Source organism: Octodon degus, unplaced genomic scaffold (assembly GCF_000260255.1).
Source record: "Octodon degus isolate 3935 unplaced genomic scaffold, OctDeg1.0 scaffold00063, whole genome shotgun sequence".
Lineage (NCBI taxonomy): Eukaryota > Metazoa > Chordata > Mammalia > Rodentia > Octodontidae > Octodon > Octodon degus.
In genome coordinates, this window is record NW_004524639.1 from 696,744 (window position 1) to 715,324 (window position 18,581).

At 41.7% G+C, this 18,581-nt stretch overlaps 1 protein-coding gene across 3 annotated transcripts in view; it reads right to left on the reverse strand.

The window, feature by feature from the left end:
• The window catches only part of Ctsc (cathepsin C), a 32,322-nt gene extending 13,750 nt beyond the window's left edge, over window positions 1-18,572 (reverse strand). The window contains exons 1-5 of one of the 3 annotated variants that reach the window (XM_023718880.1): window positions 18,338-18,572; window positions 16,481-16,626; window positions 12,556-12,640; window positions 11,481-11,724; window positions 10,520-10,862 (exon numbers count right to left, since the gene is read on the reverse strand). In XM_023718880.1, the coding sequence (XP_023574648.1) occupies window positions 11,603-11,724; window positions 12,556-12,640; window positions 16,481-16,626; window positions 18,338-18,509 (525 nt within the window). In that variant the 5' untranslated portion in view covers window positions 18,510-18,572 and the 3' untranslated portion in view covers window positions 10,520-10,862; window positions 11,481-11,602. Of the gene's footprint in view, window positions 1-1,769; window positions 1,934-10,519; window positions 10,863-11,480; window positions 11,725-12,555; window positions 12,641-16,480; window positions 16,627-18,337 lie in introns of those variants that run through there. The other 2 variants (XM_023718881.1, XM_023718879.1) reach the window with 2 other exon arrangements.
• Window positions 18,573-18,581: the final 9 nt, after the last annotated feature.

Sequence of the window (18,581 nt, forward strand, 5' to 3'; positions counted from 1 at the left end):
GGAAAGACACAGCTAAAGGACCAAGCCAAACAAAACTATTTAAAAACGTCAAACAAAAGGGCTGAATTAGCCTACAAAGGCACCAGCCCCTTGGAGACAAGCGCCACTCTCCCTTTTACCCTCTTCCTGCTTCTCTCTGGCTGCAGGCCAGTGCTGCTTGGCTCTGACAGACTGGTTCACCTATTTATAGTGGCTTTTACAACCAATTGAGGCAAGGCAATACTATTTGTAGATGTTTCTCTTCAAAACTAAAAAGCCTGAAATTTCTTACTCATGTAGTTCATAGTTACTTAACGTTAATTTAAGAAAAAAAACCCAAAAACATTAGCTGCATGTTATAAGGTAAAAGTAGTCCCTTTACAATACTTGTGGTTGAAATTTAACCTCCAGCGTCTCTGCATGTGACTGCGTTTGCAGATATGGCCTTGAGAGGGTAATTAAAGTAAAATGGGTTCATTAGGGTCAGCGCTCATTCAGTGTGCTGGTGTCCTTAATAACTGACCACAGGGAAGGCAAGATGAGGACACAGGGAAGAGGCAGGGCCACCGGGGCCACCTGCAGGCCAAGGAGATGTCAATGCCTTAGTCTTGATTCCAAACCTTCCAACTATAGAAAATATCTTTCTTGTGCTTAAACCACCTGGTGTGTAGTACCATAACTGCATAAATCCTGAAGACTTTGATTTCAGTTACTTGAAAGGTACAAAAGATACCGTGAAAGGGAAAGAATTTGTTCAATGGGAAGGAAAAACTGGCATGAGGAAAAGGACAAAAGAAAAAAGGGAAAAGGATATATTTAGTCATACAAGCAGCATACTTTGGATAATTGTACTGTTGATTTCTGTTGGTCTTTTGAAAGGAGCAGTTAATGCTTAATCTTTTTCTTTTAATTTTGAATAACGTTTTTGTTCTTGTTGATTTGTTTTGTTTTTTAAAATCAATTTTGTAGGTTTATAGCTGATAACCTAAATAATGAATTTGAACATCATGTATTCAAACGTCATAACATCATGCAATACAGTAATCATTGTTAAATTCCTATTACTTTGTTTAATGAAATTTTGTACCATTTTAATGCTATTTTTCTTTACTATTATATATTCTTTAAAAAATAAAATGTATCTAGTTTGTATCACTCACACATATGACAACATAAGCATCTGTACTCACTTCTACAATGCAACATATGCTAGCTGGGGAGATGATCTGCTTTACTAGTAACATGCAATCCTGTGCGTCTTTCTATGAACTTCTTTTTTAAAGCCATCTATAGTTCATTACCTTTTTTTCTGTCCATTACTTTTGATTATTGAAAAACAAAATTTTTTTTCCATCAGTTATCTCAGTCAATATTTTGCAATAAAGTTTTATACGACACAGCTTATGTTTCTTTTCTTTTTAAAAAATGTATTTGATACAAGGTCTCACTAGGCAGCGCTTCCTCATAATCATCCTCCTGTTTTTAGCCTCTGCAGCACTGGGATTACAGGTATGTGCCACCACGCCTGGTCTCCGTGGCTGGCTCAGCACACCCAGGGGCCAGGCCTGCGCAGCATGTGGTGCTGGGAGATCAAACTCAGTCCCTGGGCTTACCTAAGCAGGTGTTTAGCCCACTGAGCTTTCTCACCAGTCCTTATGTGGTTTATGTTTCTAAGCCAAACAAATTCAACACAACCCAGACAGAAATGATAGACAAGAACATGCACATGTATTTATACATATCCTTAAACAAAGCCCAACGTACGCTTTGCTGTGACAACTCACTTTCCCTTTCCCGGGAAGCTTTCCAGGGGAGCCTCGTCCACATTCACTCTTTCAGGACCGGCTACCTTCTTTCCCACGAAGCAGGCCCAGTTGCGGCCCAGCACGTCGTGCACCCAGCCCGTCATTGTCTCGTGGCAGTAGCTGACCACCGTGCTGCCTTGGGTTTCATACTGTAAACACATGAGGAAAGGAAAAGTTGCGATGACCTCGATGGCGGCACTCAAGTCCAGTTCTCCGGCTCTTACTCACAGGGTAGAAGACACTTCCTGCCACTTGCCAAGCAAAGCAAAGACTTCTACCAGAGAGGTCATGTTCTAGGAATTATTCTAGAAAACAAGGAGACAAACTTTCCTAGAGTTACCATGACTGCTGCTCTCCAAACAAAAACTAGGAAGCTAAATATTCCCAGGAATGAAAAGACGGGAAAGAAACTCAGATGTTTAGCGCATTCACCATCTGCAAGCCATTTGACAAAAGTCACTTCTTTTAATCCTCACAGTAGACCTATGAGGGGGAAAGAGCAACAGGCTCGTTTTACCAAGGGACCCAATGGAGTCTGAGCTCGGAAAGAACGAGGAACGGCTGCTGAGGGGGATCTAGCCTCAGTTCTTCTAGCCATGTTTCTCCAGGCAAAAATTCACACCAAAAAGTTGTGCAACAAATAGTAATTATTTTCTATAGAAATAGACAGAAATCAGTCCTGTCAATGAATCCATTTATGAAGTCATGCTGATTGTGACTAGAGGATAAGGTAAGTGGATTATTGACTACAGTATTCTGCCTTTGTCATATTTCAATGTTAACACTGAAAAATACTTCTAATATTACAGAGCCAGGATTTGAACTCAGATGCTTCATCTGCAGTACTCAGGCATCCTCAGGAAACAATGCTGTTTCATTAGAGAGGATGGCCTTGAGCAGGCAGGCAGACCAGAAGGTACAGTGCTGTGCTTCTTGGGGTAGAGATTTGGACACAGGCAATTTCAGCTGCTGAGACTGTTTAATGGGACAAACTATTTGTAGAACTTTGGGCAAGATTTTTATTTGGCTTTAGATCTTTCAACTAAAATGAAGGAACTGGAAAAACTACCCTCAAAGATTTCAACCCTGAGATTCTAGGACCAAATGGAAATGCGTGAACATTTCCCAGATCAGCCAGACAACAGGCGTTTCGGGCCCTCCAGTCATTAAGGGTGCTGTGTCTACGTGTCTCCACAGCACAAGAGCAGTCACAGACAACACACCGACAAATTTACACCGAGACCGGGGATGTTTAAATGCAACCTTTTTATATATATATATAAAAATAGGCAGACTGGTTTTGGGTTCAGGGGCTACAGTCTTCAGAACCCTACTGTAATCTAACGGATGCTATATTATACATTTGTAGAGGTTGGCAAGCTTCTTTGTGTAACAGCCAAATATAAATATTGTAGGTTTGCTGAACGGGCTTCTGCTAGAGCTATCCAATGCGGACACCACTGGGGTGAAGAGCATGGAAGGAACACACAAGCGAATGAGGTGGGCCATGTGCTAACAACAAAACCCAGCCTGCCGCTCGCCAACCCTTGGTCCGGAGGGATGAGGCCGTACGCTGCGGCTCCCCGTCAGCCGTGGACTGCAGGTCCAATACCCCGCGGCATACGGTGCTGCTAAGCTCTGCTGCTAGGTAGGTGCATTACGTGTATTTTTGATATGATCTGTTTCAACTTTCAAGAGAGCTTATCAGGACTTAATCCAAGTTGAGGAGCATCTTTATTACGCTGTATTTAATTTTATTTTTGAAGATAAGACAGAGCTTAGTGTAGGTGATTTCATAGGAAGCGATGTAACCCCCTACAATTCAATTATGTGCTTTTCTCTGGCACTGACTCTTAATCAAATTCCCTTTGCTGGTTTAGCTGGTGGCCAGGTAGGGCAGGCCAGGGCCCCTTGGCACCTTTGCTGTTTTAGAAGGTAGTCTGCCAGCGTATGACGATTCCTTGAGATTTGTTTTAGAAATCAGCCTCACATACACACAGACACAAACACAGTACTGTGCACACTCAATGCTGTACAAGAGAAACGTTAAAAACAGAGAATGAACTTAAAAAATTCAAAATGTTCAATATAGGTATGTTTTATTAACACAAAGGAATATTACAGCACTTGCTTAATCAGTTTACAGGCAAGGGGTGAGCCACAGGCAGGACAGGGCTTCCTGCTTCTGCAGACATAGGTGGGCTGGAAAGCAGCACGTCCGTTTCTCGGTGCATGACTTACAGCTGCGTTTGCGTTATGGCAGCGCAAGCTTCACACCTTGGAAACACTGTACAAGTTAGTCATAAATCTTAGAGGCTCAAGAGAACACAAGAAGTAAATATATTTTCAAGAGACAAAAAAGAAACCTCAGAAAGTGACTGAATTAGAATTTATAGTCAAAGATTCCTATAGTCATGATCATTCCCGAACCTATGCACTACTTCTTCATATGAAGTGCTTAGCCTTCTCAAAAAAAAAGCTATAGAGAGCTAAGCAATTACTAAGACATCAGAGGGAGAAACCCAGAGATGACGCAGAAAAAGTTAAAATCCAAGTGGCTTCACAAAATCCTGTATTATTTCAGCTTGACAAAATATTTTCAGTCTCACCAACTTGACCTGGTTAGCTTTGAACTCCCTACACTCCTGCCTTAAGCTGAGCAGCTGAGATTTCAGGCATTTGTCACCACATCCAGCAAAAACAATAAGCAAAACTGGAGTAATAAAAGATAAAAAACAAATGGCAAGTCCCATTCCAATAAGAGAAAAAACAAACTTAAAAAAATAATTTATAGTCGACGAGTGGGACAATGCCACATCAGAGCCCCAAACTAACTTACAGAATAATTTCAGAAAAGTCTATTTTCCTCTACAACCTGGTTTTCTATTGTAAATTTAGGTTAAGTTAACACTTCCAAAAGTTCCACTGAGCTTCCTAACTGGACATCTGTATTCTGTGGTTCTACGTAACACCAATAGTCAGGACAATAATCCTTAATAGAGACACATTCTTAATTGCATACTTAGAATCTTCTTTCAAAATCACTACTTTGACTTTGTTGCTGTAATTTAAACAGTTTAAATGTTCTGAAATGTTTTACTTATGAGTGCTGATGGAATTTTCTTCTCAAAATTTTAAACTATTCTGTAGTTTTACAATCTAATTTGGTGGTTTTTAGAACCTGAAATTTTCTTATAAAGTGTACAAACAAAGCTATAAAAAAGATAGACCAGAACTGTGCAGTAGAAAACACAGCAGAAAAGAGGAACTCCCAGTTCAGAAGGCAGGTACCTAACAGGTAACTAACACTGTCACTTGAGGGACCACACACTGTACCCCTATTTCCTCGAATATTCTACTATTCTAAAATCATGAGTGATTTTTGACATTAGTATTAGTTAAGAAGTTAAAGCCTTTGGTCATGTTATCCAACTGTCTTTTTTATCCCCAAAACAATTTTTTCCCAAAACAGTTTTCATTTACATAAACATTGATCTCTGAAGACTGCTTGGGACAGATGAAAGGATTTAAGTTTCTATCCATTTATGCCAATTTCTACGGAAAGAGATAAATTTCTCAAAAATCTGAAGAGCTTCCAAATCCCAGTCCTTAAAGTCAGAAAACTACCATGATGCAATAACCATCCATTCACTTCTTCACAATTATCATTAAGTTGCCTAATACGCTCAAAATCCCCTTTCTTAAATTTCCCACTTGGTTTTTCAGTAGTTTAGTTAGAACTACCTAGAAATATGAACTAATTGAAAACAACAGCTTGGGAAACTTCAGAACTTACTCATTCTAGAATTGACACTGTATGATCTTTTGACGCTCAGGAGCCAGATTTAAAAAAAAAAAAAAAAGGATCAGTTCAGCTAGTAATATAGTTAGAAAATCTTGAAATGTTTATTTTATATAACATTTTGGCTCACAGTTAAAGCTGGTTCTGCCCCTGTCCGAAGCCTCAGTTTCTGATTCTGCTATAGAGATGATAGCCATGACTGATCTTTTTCACTAGACATTATAAAGAATAAAGACGATTTTGAAGTTTGAAAAGCTTGAAATGTTATAAAATATCGAACAAGTAGCAACACAAACACTGCCATCTGTTGCCATGCCGAATACAAAGCGGAGACGTTTGAGACACCCTCAACTACCGTATGTTTTATTCTGAACTCTTAGTTGCCAGTTGACAATGGCTTCTCCCTGTCTCTCCGGTTTCCAAAATGAGATGAGGGGACCACTTGAAAAGTAATGCAGTTTTTGTTTATGCTCGCAACATACAAGTAGTTATCTTTTTTCAACTTTATGTATTTGGTACAGGGTCTCACTAAGCCACTTAGACTCGCAGTGATCCTCCTGTTTCAGTCTTCGCAGCACTGGCATTACAAGCGTGCGCCACCACGCCCAGCCTAGGTGGCTGGTTCAGCGTGTCTGGCGCAGCACGTGGTACTTGGGATCGAGCCCTGATCCCCGCATTTGCCTGAGCAGGCGCTTAGTCCACTGAGCTATCTTGCTGGCCCACCATATAAAAGCAATTCTGATCACTATTTCCACTACTATTTAATATTAGAAGCCATGCCGATGCCCTTAGCAGTTCCCCAGTCAGACGTTCACCTTGCACGTACAATGTTCTTGCTAAGGACTTGTGACGAGGTGGGACACAGCACACCCCTCTACACGTGCCCAATGGACCCAACTAAGCGTTTCAGCTGACTTAGTCAAGCTAATTCTCATAAAATAAAGCTGTGGCCTAAGACATAAAGAAACCCAAATCTACCAATACTGATGCAACAAATGAAAATGGCAAAGCATGTGCTCAACCCTGTTCTGAATTGTCTTAACCATGTTAAAAGCTCAATCTTTGGAAACAGATGGTTGGGTTTTAAATGCTTTTCTTTCTTGAAGGCAGATACTTTGAACGGTTCTATCACTATGATAGTCGATTTAATCGTATGTATCTAACAACTGCAAATGTTGCAGTTAAGATCTATTGCTGAATTATCATTCCTTGTACCAATCAGCAATTCATTTAAAGTTGTCTGAAGCTGTGACACCTCCACACTGTAAACAGAATTGTCCAAACCTAATGAAATTATTTTATTTAAAGGATTTTAAAACATGTTAGAAAATTGTGCCCCAATATTGAAACTCTAGCCATCAGAACTATTTGTTGGTAAGATTCCAAATTTGTTTTGAAAAAAAATCATGCTATGGAAGGATATTTTACATAGATTTTCAAATTTTATCTCTATGAAATACATAACAATTTTGCAACATTAATACATACTGATTAAGCACTTAGTATTTCATATATATTATAACCATAATATTAGTGTACTGATGTATACAATTTGTAAATGTCTATACATACTGGGGAATATATGAAAGTTCAGTGTCTAAATCTAATCCAGCAAGATGATTTACTACTTCAAGGGCTAGTGAGATAGCTCAGTGGACTAAGCGTCTGCTTAGACAAGGACAGGGATCAGGGTTCAATCCTGGTCCCACATGCTGTGCCAGCCCTTCCCCCGGGGTGCGCTGAGCCAGCGACTCAGTCTGGACATGGCGGTACACACCTGTAATCCCAGCGCTGGGGAGGCTGAAAACAGGGGGCTCACTACAAGTCCGAGCTACACAGTGAAACCCTGTACCAAATACATAAATGGACAAACAAAAAAATTGATTTACTACTTCAGAAAATAGTACATTGCTTAAAATAATTTAATCATAAAACATGTGGAGATAACCTGATCAATTCTGAAAATAATCTTTTAATTTCTTGCCCTTTGTTTACAGCAAATATCTAAGCATGTGTTAATTAATCCTGTATATTTTTTGCCAAGTACACAGCCTGAGCAAAAGCCTTTAGAAGGTAACAAGAGAGAACAAGGCACGTTTTACCAAACTCTTGCCCCTCCCAAGAGGACCTTGTCTTCCTCAGAAAGAAGTCAAATTCCTTCAAACAGTTCCAAGAATTAGCTCTAGTTTTCTGCCTATTAACAAGAATGAATGGTTTATTTAAAAAGATGAATTTTAATGAGTTGCTAAACTGCCAGGAAATTGTTATCGTGGCTGTAACCAAAGAATATGAAGCATTTTACAGAAAAATCTGGCAGTTAGACCTACTTGGAGAGTAAAGGAACTTGAGTCTGATTATTCTCAGTGCTAAAGACATTTCATTTTAACCAAAATGCATACTCTAGAATTAGATAAGAAAACAATCATTTGCCACTCAGCAAAACAGTCAAAGTATTTGGGCTCATTCCTCATCAACTTGCCCTAAACTTATAATTGTAACGGGAGCAATTTAAGAGTTTATTTAATCCACCCATCAGTTCTTGTCCCTCATTATGTTTAATAAAGGTGCGGATCATCGGAACATTCCAGAATACATCAAATCTGTCATTTCTCTACCTTTTGAAATCCATATGAAAGTATTCTCTTTGACAGCTACATATGTTTTTAATAGTTCTAAAAGTTAAAACTTTGCTTTTTTAACTCAGAAGCCTATCTTAGCCTCTATAGTAAGCAGAACAAAAGTGGAACATGTAATGTCTTTTCCATTGAGTCATTCAACAAATATGGCCTGAGCATCCACTGTAGCCCCTAAGGACACAGAAATGGCTCTTTGGAAACACATCAATTTTAAAAAAAAAATCAGTTATGTACATACTGTTTAGTTTTCTTTCTTTCACAGCTATTTATTAAAAGGCTACATATTCAAATTATTTGTCACATGTTGCATTTTACGTTGGAAAAAAATGGTTAGTAGTACAGGGTTAAATTCTGCCCAGTGGAGGTTAAAAAACAGAGTGTGATTAAAAACACAAGCAGGAGATTACAACAGAAAAGGGGAAGCACTGTGGCACAACCAGGCCCTTTAACACACACCTGCAGCTTCAACTGCTTGCAGAACTGAAATGGTTGGATACAAAATTAGTCAAAGGAACAAACATCTTTGGTGATGTTTCAAACCTCCATATTAGATGCATTCCATATGAATATATACAATATCTACCTATCCACATATACATACACATGCTGTTTATAAAGTATTTACATCTTGAAAATAAGCTTGAAATCTGTCAACTCTTTATCATTATATGATCATTATATAAGCATAATACAAACATGCACTAATAATTTTTATATAAAAAAACATACGCTTTAAAGCTCCAAAATCAGATAACATTGTAGCGCAGATAGCTAAAATAAACAGCACCATTCTGATTTGTGTCTCTAGAATTCAATAAAATTATTCACAAATTTTCTACTATTATTTGTGAAATACAAAAACATGTCATTTTTCTTCTAAGCATCTAGGAAGCTCTGCGTGTATGAAGTGCCGAGACACGGAGGAGAACATACACAACTGAAGCCTGGAAGCAGATGAGCACATGCTACCGATCACTGCATCAGGGCAAGCACGAGATCCAAGGTACCTGCGGAGCGCCGCGTGAGCCCCGGCAACAGAGCTTCCTCCACTCACAGGCCTTCATCACTAAGCGCCTGCATGAAGAGTTTATCAGGCCGCGAGGAAAGCTGAAGTACTTGGAAGGTATCTACCAAGCAAGTCAATAGCAGATTAGGCCCTCTCACGTGGTAGGTAATTGTCATCATTGCTGACTGCTATGCAGACAAAAGTTCCTCTGCTCCAGCAGACATGCTGGAGAAAAGCCGTCTGAGATAGTGTGGATGAGGTGTAGCCCATGTCTGAGGTCTACCTAATGTTCTAAATCAAGTGAAGAGGAAATGACTCTATTGCTGAGGAGGAAAAAGCTAAAATTAATAGGAAGCGGTATGAACAATAGGATAATTAGGAGAGGGTAATTTGGCAAGAGATTTAATGGGTATTTAGCTTGATGTCTGACTTTCTCTCCAATTTTGACACTATAAAGGCAATGAGAAAGTGACTTTGTCCCAAACAAATTCTAGTCCAGAACATGAACAGTTAACTGGTACAGAAATCTATACTTTAAAAGCAATTCCTCCATCCCCGAGCAAGCGTCAAAGCAGTACACAGCTAGCCCATCAAGCAAACATCTGTGACGTTTGTATGCTGGAATTCTGCAGAAAAATCGACCTACATGTGTCTCAATACGATTTGCTTATTTTGAGAAATGGCCTTTCTTTTATGTTTTACCCCAGGGAAGACCCTGGCCTTGAGAGATTAGCTCTAGCATTTTACAGCTAGTTGTATGAGCTTAGGTACTATGGACTAATTTTCTTTATCTATACAATGAAATTCCTATTATCTACTTTATAATCTTTTAAAGTTATAGTATGTTATATTTTTAGCACAAGGTTGGAACCTAATCCAGAGGAAGTGGAGGTGTGGTCTTGTGGTCTTAACCACACCACCTTTCTGGCCGGCAGCCTAACACCTACAGGTCTGCTGGCTATAGGAGTGCTGGTTTGAAGAAGGACCTTCAGCAGCCTCCCTTGTCTGACACAGCCTCTTTTTCTTCCTGTAAACAAGTCTTCCACAGTGTCCCTCTAGTAACTTATAGGTATGCATCTCACGTAATTCCCAAAACCTTATTTGCTCCTTACATCAGCTTCTTGGGTTGGTTCCTCAAGGTAAGTAAGAAAGCACTCAGGAAGAGGCATTTGGCCACAAAATTTACACTGTGAATAATCAAAGAACACAAAATTCAAATCTCCATTAGTCTGGAAAAAATTATTTCAATAGAAGAATACGCAAACAAATCAATAGCAACAACACTTAACACGCTGCATGTTGCTCCTTTTATTAAAAAGCTGAACGGTGCAGCCACCTAAGACTTCGTCCAGACAGGGTTTTCCTTTCTCCTGCGCAGTCTCTGGCTGTTCACGTTCCATAATGTTGGTTAGTGCTTTCCAAGGAAATGTTCAGGAGGGTAGCTGCCTTGGAGGGAGGGCTCACGACTCCTCTGCATTTACATGCACATAAAGATGCCAGAGGGCTGCAGCTGCACAGGCCTGCTAGCTGCTAGAGGTGGGTCCGCTGCTGCACGCTGCTCTGTCTTTTAGGCCCCAAGTCTGTTCTCGGCTGTGGTTTTGCAAGAGCCCCTGGAGAAGGGCTCTACTTAATAACTACAAAACAACAAAAACTAAAGTTACAAGCCAGCAAGATCATGCTGTCTCTTAACAATAATTTAGCCTATTAATTTATGTTAAAAGCAAAACACAGCACTGATATGTGAGACTCTGGTACTTTTTAGTGCTACGTAAGACATTCACAGAAAGCTGCATGCTCCCGCTCAGCGCTGCGCGACAGGCATGGCTCATGCAGCCAGCATGCCTGCAAGCACATGCATCTGAAAAGAACCACCGCGCGGGGGCCTGATACGCCTTGGAAGCGCAGGGAAGGAGCATGCTGAGTTCAAGCAGCTTAGTGCGTCACGTGTGTCACTTGCAGAGCCTATGTGGAGGCGTGGTGCTGTTGGTGGGACTGATGTGTCTAAGCGGCAGGCACTCAGCCATTTTCCAAATAATACCAGGCTTACTCTTTTACTGGTGGGGTATGTCTCCCTAAGTAGGAGGAGGAGACAGAATTTCATAACCTGCATTCTGAGGGTACTTCATATTTTGTAGACAAAAAAATCATCAATCTGTTTTGGGGGAAGTTTCCTATTCCATCTTCCTCTTAAACTACTACCATGCAAGACACTGAAACTCCTGAAATAGAGAGAATAAACATTCTATACTTACAGAATTGAAAAAACCCCAGCATGGTAGCTGCATCCCTGTGTTCACTTGAGCTGTTGTTAGTGGCTACGTGGAACAATCTGGAAAGCTCGACAAGAGAAGTGAACACAACGGACGAAGAATTTCTACCTGGCAGAAGCGTGGGCCACTGCTGCCTCTGAACGAAGTCCGTAAGTGCTGCTGTTAGCTAAGGCCAGCGAGCTTTCAACACTTGCTCTCAGCTCCCTTTGGAGTCTCTGGGTTAGTACTTAAGATACAAGAAAAAGAGGAAGGAAAAAGGGGAAAGAAAATGACTTTAAACAGGACGAAGGGTAAATCCCTATTGGCTTTTTTCTTCTAACCACCCAGTTTTTCAATCAAAAATCTTAGACTCCTATATATTTATGTGGCCAGTGTGAGCTGTGATTTAAATGCCTATTCTGAAAATGGAAAGACAATGTAAAGAGGGAAAACTATCCTTTTCTTTCTAAGTCAATATTCTATTGTCTTAGGAGAAGCCAGTTTAAAAAAGATGCTATTTCCAAGGGAGGAGCGATGCACTTCAACTTCTCTGCAATGGCCTTGTGACTGCTGACATGGTCTCCCCTAAAGCACTGTGTCTCACAAGGGCGTCCTGTGTGAAAAGAGTGGGCAGGGGCCAGGGAGGTAGCTCAGTAGAATAAGGCTTCCCTCAGCAGTACAAGGGCCTGAGTTCACTCCCCAGCTCCGCAAAACAAACAAACAAAACAAAACCAATGGGCAACTGGATGTAGCACAGTGACTTCAAGACCATGAGCTGAATGCAAGCCAACATTTTCTTCACGGGGACTTTACCTTTGTGAGTTCGTGTCTACTCAGATTACAAATACTAATCTTTGGATCTGATGTGTGCAAACAACAGGAAACTGAAAGCACAAGAAACAATGCAGGTGTGTCGGTGGTAGCAGAGAAGCAGGCTTAAGCGAAAGTCCTTAAGAATACAGTGACCTCTGCAGTTCCCTTCTTTCTGATAAGCGGACATTGATATGCATTAGCCAAGAGGGAAAGGGAGAAACTGGATTTCAATAGGGAGTTAAAAAAATATTTCATTGGAGCTCACCCAGCTTGTTCCTCAGATGTGGCAAATCATACATCCCCACAGATCCCAGCTGCATGAATAAGTGACTGAGAAAATCTGTGACATCCTACGGAGAGTTTATGTTGATAAACTGAGTTACGTTAGAAATCGTCACGAAAACAAAATTGGCATGCAGGGAACACAAATCTTTTCTTTCTTCAACTGAAACACTCATACAAAGGGCAATACTCTGAGCTTGACATACTGAACCTTGAACACTTACCTCAAAAACAACTCGGTAGCTGTCATATCTCACAAGTGATGGCAGAAGACTTGGCAAAAAAGGGAGCACAATTGCTAAATCCTTGATTTTGGAAACATGAAGGACATTTCTGGTTGTCCTCACAAGCTTAAAACTGACAACTAACACACAGCCCAGTCTTGTCCTCCGATAGATGTTTCTTGAAATGTTGGTTTTAAGTAACAACTGGCTTTAGAAACACCTATGGCACTGCCATTCTTTAGTTTGTAATTCTGTTAATATGGAAGGGTATGAAAGGAGAGCTCTATTAGAAATCATAGGTACATCTCATTATCATCTAAGAAACCTTTAGCCTTAACAAGTCTAGTTTCCTTTACAGATATTTTTTTTTCCAGTCTTTCAATATCTTAGTCTTTTTAAAATAAAAGTCAGGTCCTCCTCTACTGCTTTGCATTCCAGCAGTTTCTTTTATTGTCTGAGAAAAAATGAAATTAAAAAAAAAAACACACAGTAAAAGGCTAAGAGGCCTATTCAACTAAGAATGCATTTTTCAGAACTTAGTTTCTGTCAGATGACCTCTGTCCTCTGGGTGATTTGGTAGGAACGTGAGGTGCTGGACACACCAGCTTCACACACGCTTATCATCTAAAAACAATGAGCCAAGTACACAAAAGCACAAAGGATAAAGCATCATTAAGCCACTTATCACATGAAGTCAGATACCATTGTGACATCCTGTTTGATTGCTCTGTGCTTTTATATGGGAGATCAGTTACTTTTAACATAGACATTTTACAGAGGTGCAAATTTGCTAGTGTGGTAAGTATAACTAAGTGGTAAACACTGTTAAAATCTGGTGGTCTTAGAAACTGGCCTGCAGATTGTATTATCACTAATTTTGGCTGCAGTCTTTTAAAAGCAAGCTTCTGAAAAGTTTCCATGTGGCCAGGGCCCTACTTACCCCTGTTGTTTACATAAGGTTGCTCCACAGGCTGAGGGGCCTGCCTGGGTGGGCCCTGAGTACATCTGAGTTGCTAAAGAGTAACAAGCGTTCAGATGACACAATGCAGGGAGAAATTGAGTAGAAAAAAGGAAAAGCTTTTAAAAACTTTTAAAAATATATACCCAGAGGGCAGGCCAAATAGATTAAAGCACCTGCAAGCAGGGGCAGGGGCCAAGTTGGTTTGATCCCCAGGCCTGCTGTGCCTGGGGCACACTGAGACTTGATTTTTTTTTTTTTTTTTTGGAACTGGGGATTGAACTCAGCCCCTCGTTCTTGCCACGCAAGCACTTATTCTACTGAGGTATCTCCCCAGCCCCAACTATCTCCCCAGCTCCGCTGAGATGTGAGACTGGGCATGGTGGTGCAAGCCTGTAATCCTAGCTCTTGGGAAGCTGTAAACAGGTGGATGACTATGAGTCTGATCGAGCAGTAAGACCCTGAACACCCTGTAGACCCTTCCCTAAAAATGAATATCTATCTATCTATCTATCTATCTATCTATCTATCTCCAGTGTTACCTGCTCAACTCCAACTATGCAAAAAACATTCAACATTAAGTTTCTAAGTTGTTTGAAATTAGATGCAAAAATGATAAATTATTCCCATTTCAACCCAAATTTCTCAAGCAGTTAAATCAAATACAGGGGCTGGGGAATAGCTCAGGGACACAAGAGTTTACCTGGCAAGTGCAAGGCCCTGACTTTGATTTCACTCATACACACAAAACAAAACAAAACAGTAAAGGCTTAGGAATGTCAAATCATAAAAAATCTCATCTTTTAGCTGAGTCCTAAAGGGGGAGAACTGAAGACATCCCAGTCCCTAGGAACAGGAGAACATCATAATGGAGGCCAAGCCGGAGCACACGGACTGATAAGGAAGCTGCGCCTGCTTGCGGGGCTGCAGGAAACTCCAGGGGAGGAGAAGGGAGAGCAAGGGTTCTAGTAGGAGACCCTGCAGAAGCACCTACTGCCCAGATTCTGGGTGGCACAGCACGCAGAGACGGGCTGACTGGTGCACATCTGAAGAAGGCACGTGAGGGAGGGAGATCTGGAGGCCCCACTGGCTGTGGAGTAAGGGTAGCAGGTGGACACCAAAACTTCCAGTTATTTCTGTAATGGTTTGGGTTGAGCAGATCCTGTTTGCCTAAAACACTTTGAAATAAAACACCAACCATAATTCAGCTTTCCATAATTTCTTACTCAAATGTGTCTAGGAGAAAATTCTCCTGTTCGTTACTAATTAAAAAGACTTTTCTTGAGGTACCCCTCCCCTCCACTGTGGTTGTCCAGCACACCGTAGGACATACAAGTTTGGGGTTCATAAATGTAACAAAATTTGCCTCTTTCCTCAAGTCAACAACAAGACCGTAAATTATTCATGGGGTAAAGGTATATCAAAAATTTGAATCCTTTTTTCCCCCTTGGTATTAGAGAATTAACTCAGGGAATGATGAGCTTCATGTCCAGCCATTTTATTCTGAGCTGGGGTCTCTCTACCCTGCCCTGGCTAGTCGTGAACTTGTGACCCTCCTGTCTCAGGCTCCTACAGGTATGACCACCATACCCAGATGCAAGGTGTCTAAGGCTGGTCTTCTGTCATCTTTAACAGATCCATTCTCCACTTTCCCACAAGTACTTATTATAAATCTGCAACTCCTGCCAGATGGTCCCAAGTCTCTAAACTCTGCCCCCTAAAAAGGTCTGTATTTATACTCTGCATGCATAATGACAACATTCAGTTTCAGATAGTACTCAAACCATTTCATACGTAGCTTACAGGGAAGTTGCAATATTTCAGAGGTACACGTGGGAAAGACTGCACATTGTGCTAGGTTCCTTTAGGCTGAGCGTGTGTGTGAATATAAGAATGGACAAGAGCCTTTCCTAGTGAAAGAAGGTAAAACACAAGCTGTACCACCTGGGTTAGCTTTCATTTTAATCAGCCCAGTGAGCCCAGGACCTCTTGCCCTGTACGTTCCTTGGTTATTTAGTCCTAAAAATTACTCCTGGGGCCGGGAAGATGGCTCAGTAGAATAAACGCTTCCTTGGCAAGCACAAGGGCCTGAGTTCAATCTCCGTTCTGTCAAAAAAAATGAATAAAAGTTCTTTTTTTTTTTTTTTTTTTTTTTTTTTTGTGGAACCGGGGCTTGAACTCAGGCCCTTGCGCTTGCCAGGCAGGCACTTATTCTACTGAGCCATCTCCCTGGCCCCAAAAGTTATTCTTATTAGCATAACTAGTACTTTGTACTATTTTCAAAGAGCCATTCCAGTCAATCTCTCAGTCAACAAACAAGGTAAGAGAGGTAGTGTATCCTCCGAGAATACAAAGCTTATAACCTCCTCTGCTTCCTTCACATTCATAAGAAGGCCAGGTGAGTAAGGCCACATTTAGAAATAAAAGAGAAGAAACAAAGACAGTGTTTTGTAATATAATGGATCGGACATATTCAAACAAAGAACTGGTTCTGTTTTAAAACTTGAGCTCATAATTTTATTTATTTATTTATTTTGTATTTGAGGGAAGGGTCTACAGGGTGTTCAGGGTCTCACTACTAGATCGGACTCATAATTTTAAATAAAGTGAAAACACGACACTAATTTGTCTTGGAAAATGTGATTATCAATATGCTCTAATAATTAAAATTCTAAAGCTCCTGATCAGAAGAGATTTAGATTAAACCAATGGAAACTTAAACTAACCTTAAAGAAGGCAAACCACTTGTAGTCATTCAACACGATCTCAAAGCCTTGGTTATAAATAATGGTGAAATACCCGGAATTGCCGAAGTCATCATGGGCTGTGTCCATCTTCTTAAGGTGTATCATTACTTTTTTTTCTGGTGGTCCTAAAGAAAAGGAAATGGATAAAGACCAAAGTGAAGTTATTTGAACACAGTGGAGATGGTGAATTCTTATAATTTCGAGTATTTAACTAAGCAACTCTTCTTTATGCCCACTCCAGTTTGGGCCTTCAATGTGCATAATGAAGAAATCAGCGTCCACCTTCTGGCCTCTACAACCTAGAAACGGCATGCAGTCTGCGAAAAAAATTCCACTCAAGAATCAGCGATGAGCTGGCCACACACACACACACACACACACACACACAATAAATAAATAAATGTTTAAAAAAAAAAAAAAAAGAATCAGCGATGAGGGCTGGCCAGATAGCTCAGGTTGATCCCTGTAGTCCGTTGCCGGCCCCACCTCCAGAGGCTCACAGACTGGCCGTGGTGGTGCGCCCCTGTAACCCCAGCATTTGGGAGGCTGAAATCCGGAGGATCACTATGAGTCTGATCTGTACAGTGAGACTCTGCAGACCCTCTGCTAAATACAGAAAGAAAAAAAAGAACCAGCAATGAGTGATGCTCAGAATCATAGGCAGAAACAGATGACAAAGTGATAGTCAAAGAGTGAAAAATAAAAGGTCTGACAAATAAAGACCAGCCACCTATGAACCCACAAGGTCAAAGTGGGAAGCCCAAAAGACAGGAAATGATTAATTCAGAGAAGATAAGAGCAATCCTTCTTTTCAACAGCTCTAGAGTGAGAACCTCATCAAGCTTGAGGTTTCTAACCTTCAAGCTAACGTGTGCTGACAGGAATTCTATGCTGACCTTTCAGATCAGGACTTAAATCACTGGACGTCTTTAATTATAGATTAAGGTCAAAGGTAGGTTTACAGGCAAAGCTGCCTGCAAGGCAGATGTGTAGGTAGCTCTGGAAACCTCCATCCTTTACAGCCTTTCCTTATTTCAGACGAGTGAATGGAAGGGAGACCGCGTGGGGCAGGGCAGTGCATCTGACTTCACTGCCACCCGTCTCTGCTCCATGTATAAAGGGACAGTGGTGTACAATGCCCAAGGCTGACACAGCCTGCGTTAGATAGTTAAAAACCAAGTTATTTGACAACTGCTCTGTTGACGAGAAAAATTACATCTAGTTGTGTATCTCTCACCCTCTTTACTAGCTTCTTTGTCCGAGGGCTGGCAGTCCAGCTGCTGGGTGCCGTCGTGCCCACGCTGGATCTGATGGCACCCACGAGGCTGGCCTGCCCCTGGCTCCGTGGACTCCTCTACGTGTAATTACTGGGTAAAGACTTTAGGGGAAAAAAGTTTGTATACTCCTTGCAATGCCCAAAACCCAGCACAGAGGTAGGAGAAAGTTTCTAGACTAGAAGCAAACTATCACACCTCAAATTGAAACTGCTGGGCTAGGGAGTCCTTTGCTAGCAAGTCAGAGAAGGATTCAAACAACAAAACAGAGCTTGCTAGGTGCGAGTCTTGGAGCGCAGCTGTCTTCACAGCAGAACTTAGAAAGCCTTCCAGACCGGACCAGGGGTTAGAGGACTGCGGTTCTCAGCTGTCTCCTAAACCTAGGCACCCGAGGGGAAAGAGAAAAGCCGAGGGGAAAAAGTTCTTCGGAAAGAGTAGCGGGCCCGAGACAATCAAGTCCGTGCAGCTCAAAACTGTCACCGCGCGGCCTACCGGGCAGAGACGGAGGCACCTGAAGGACGGCCACCGCGGCCAGGGCGCAGGGCGGCGGGCGCGGGCTTACCCAGGGCCGAGCAGTTGACGTCGCTCCGGCCGCCGCCGCGGCCCACCTGGAAGAGCCAGGTGCCCAGCAGGTCCGGATAGGTGCAGTTGGCAGGGGTGTCGCCGCGCACGCCGCGGGGGCCGCCCAGGAGCAGCAGGAGGGCGGCGAGCAGCGGGCCGGACTGGAGAGCCATGCTGGAGGGGCCGGAGCGCGCGCGGGCAGCAGCGCAGAGCCCGGGATACCGCCTGAAATAGCCGCGCGCCGG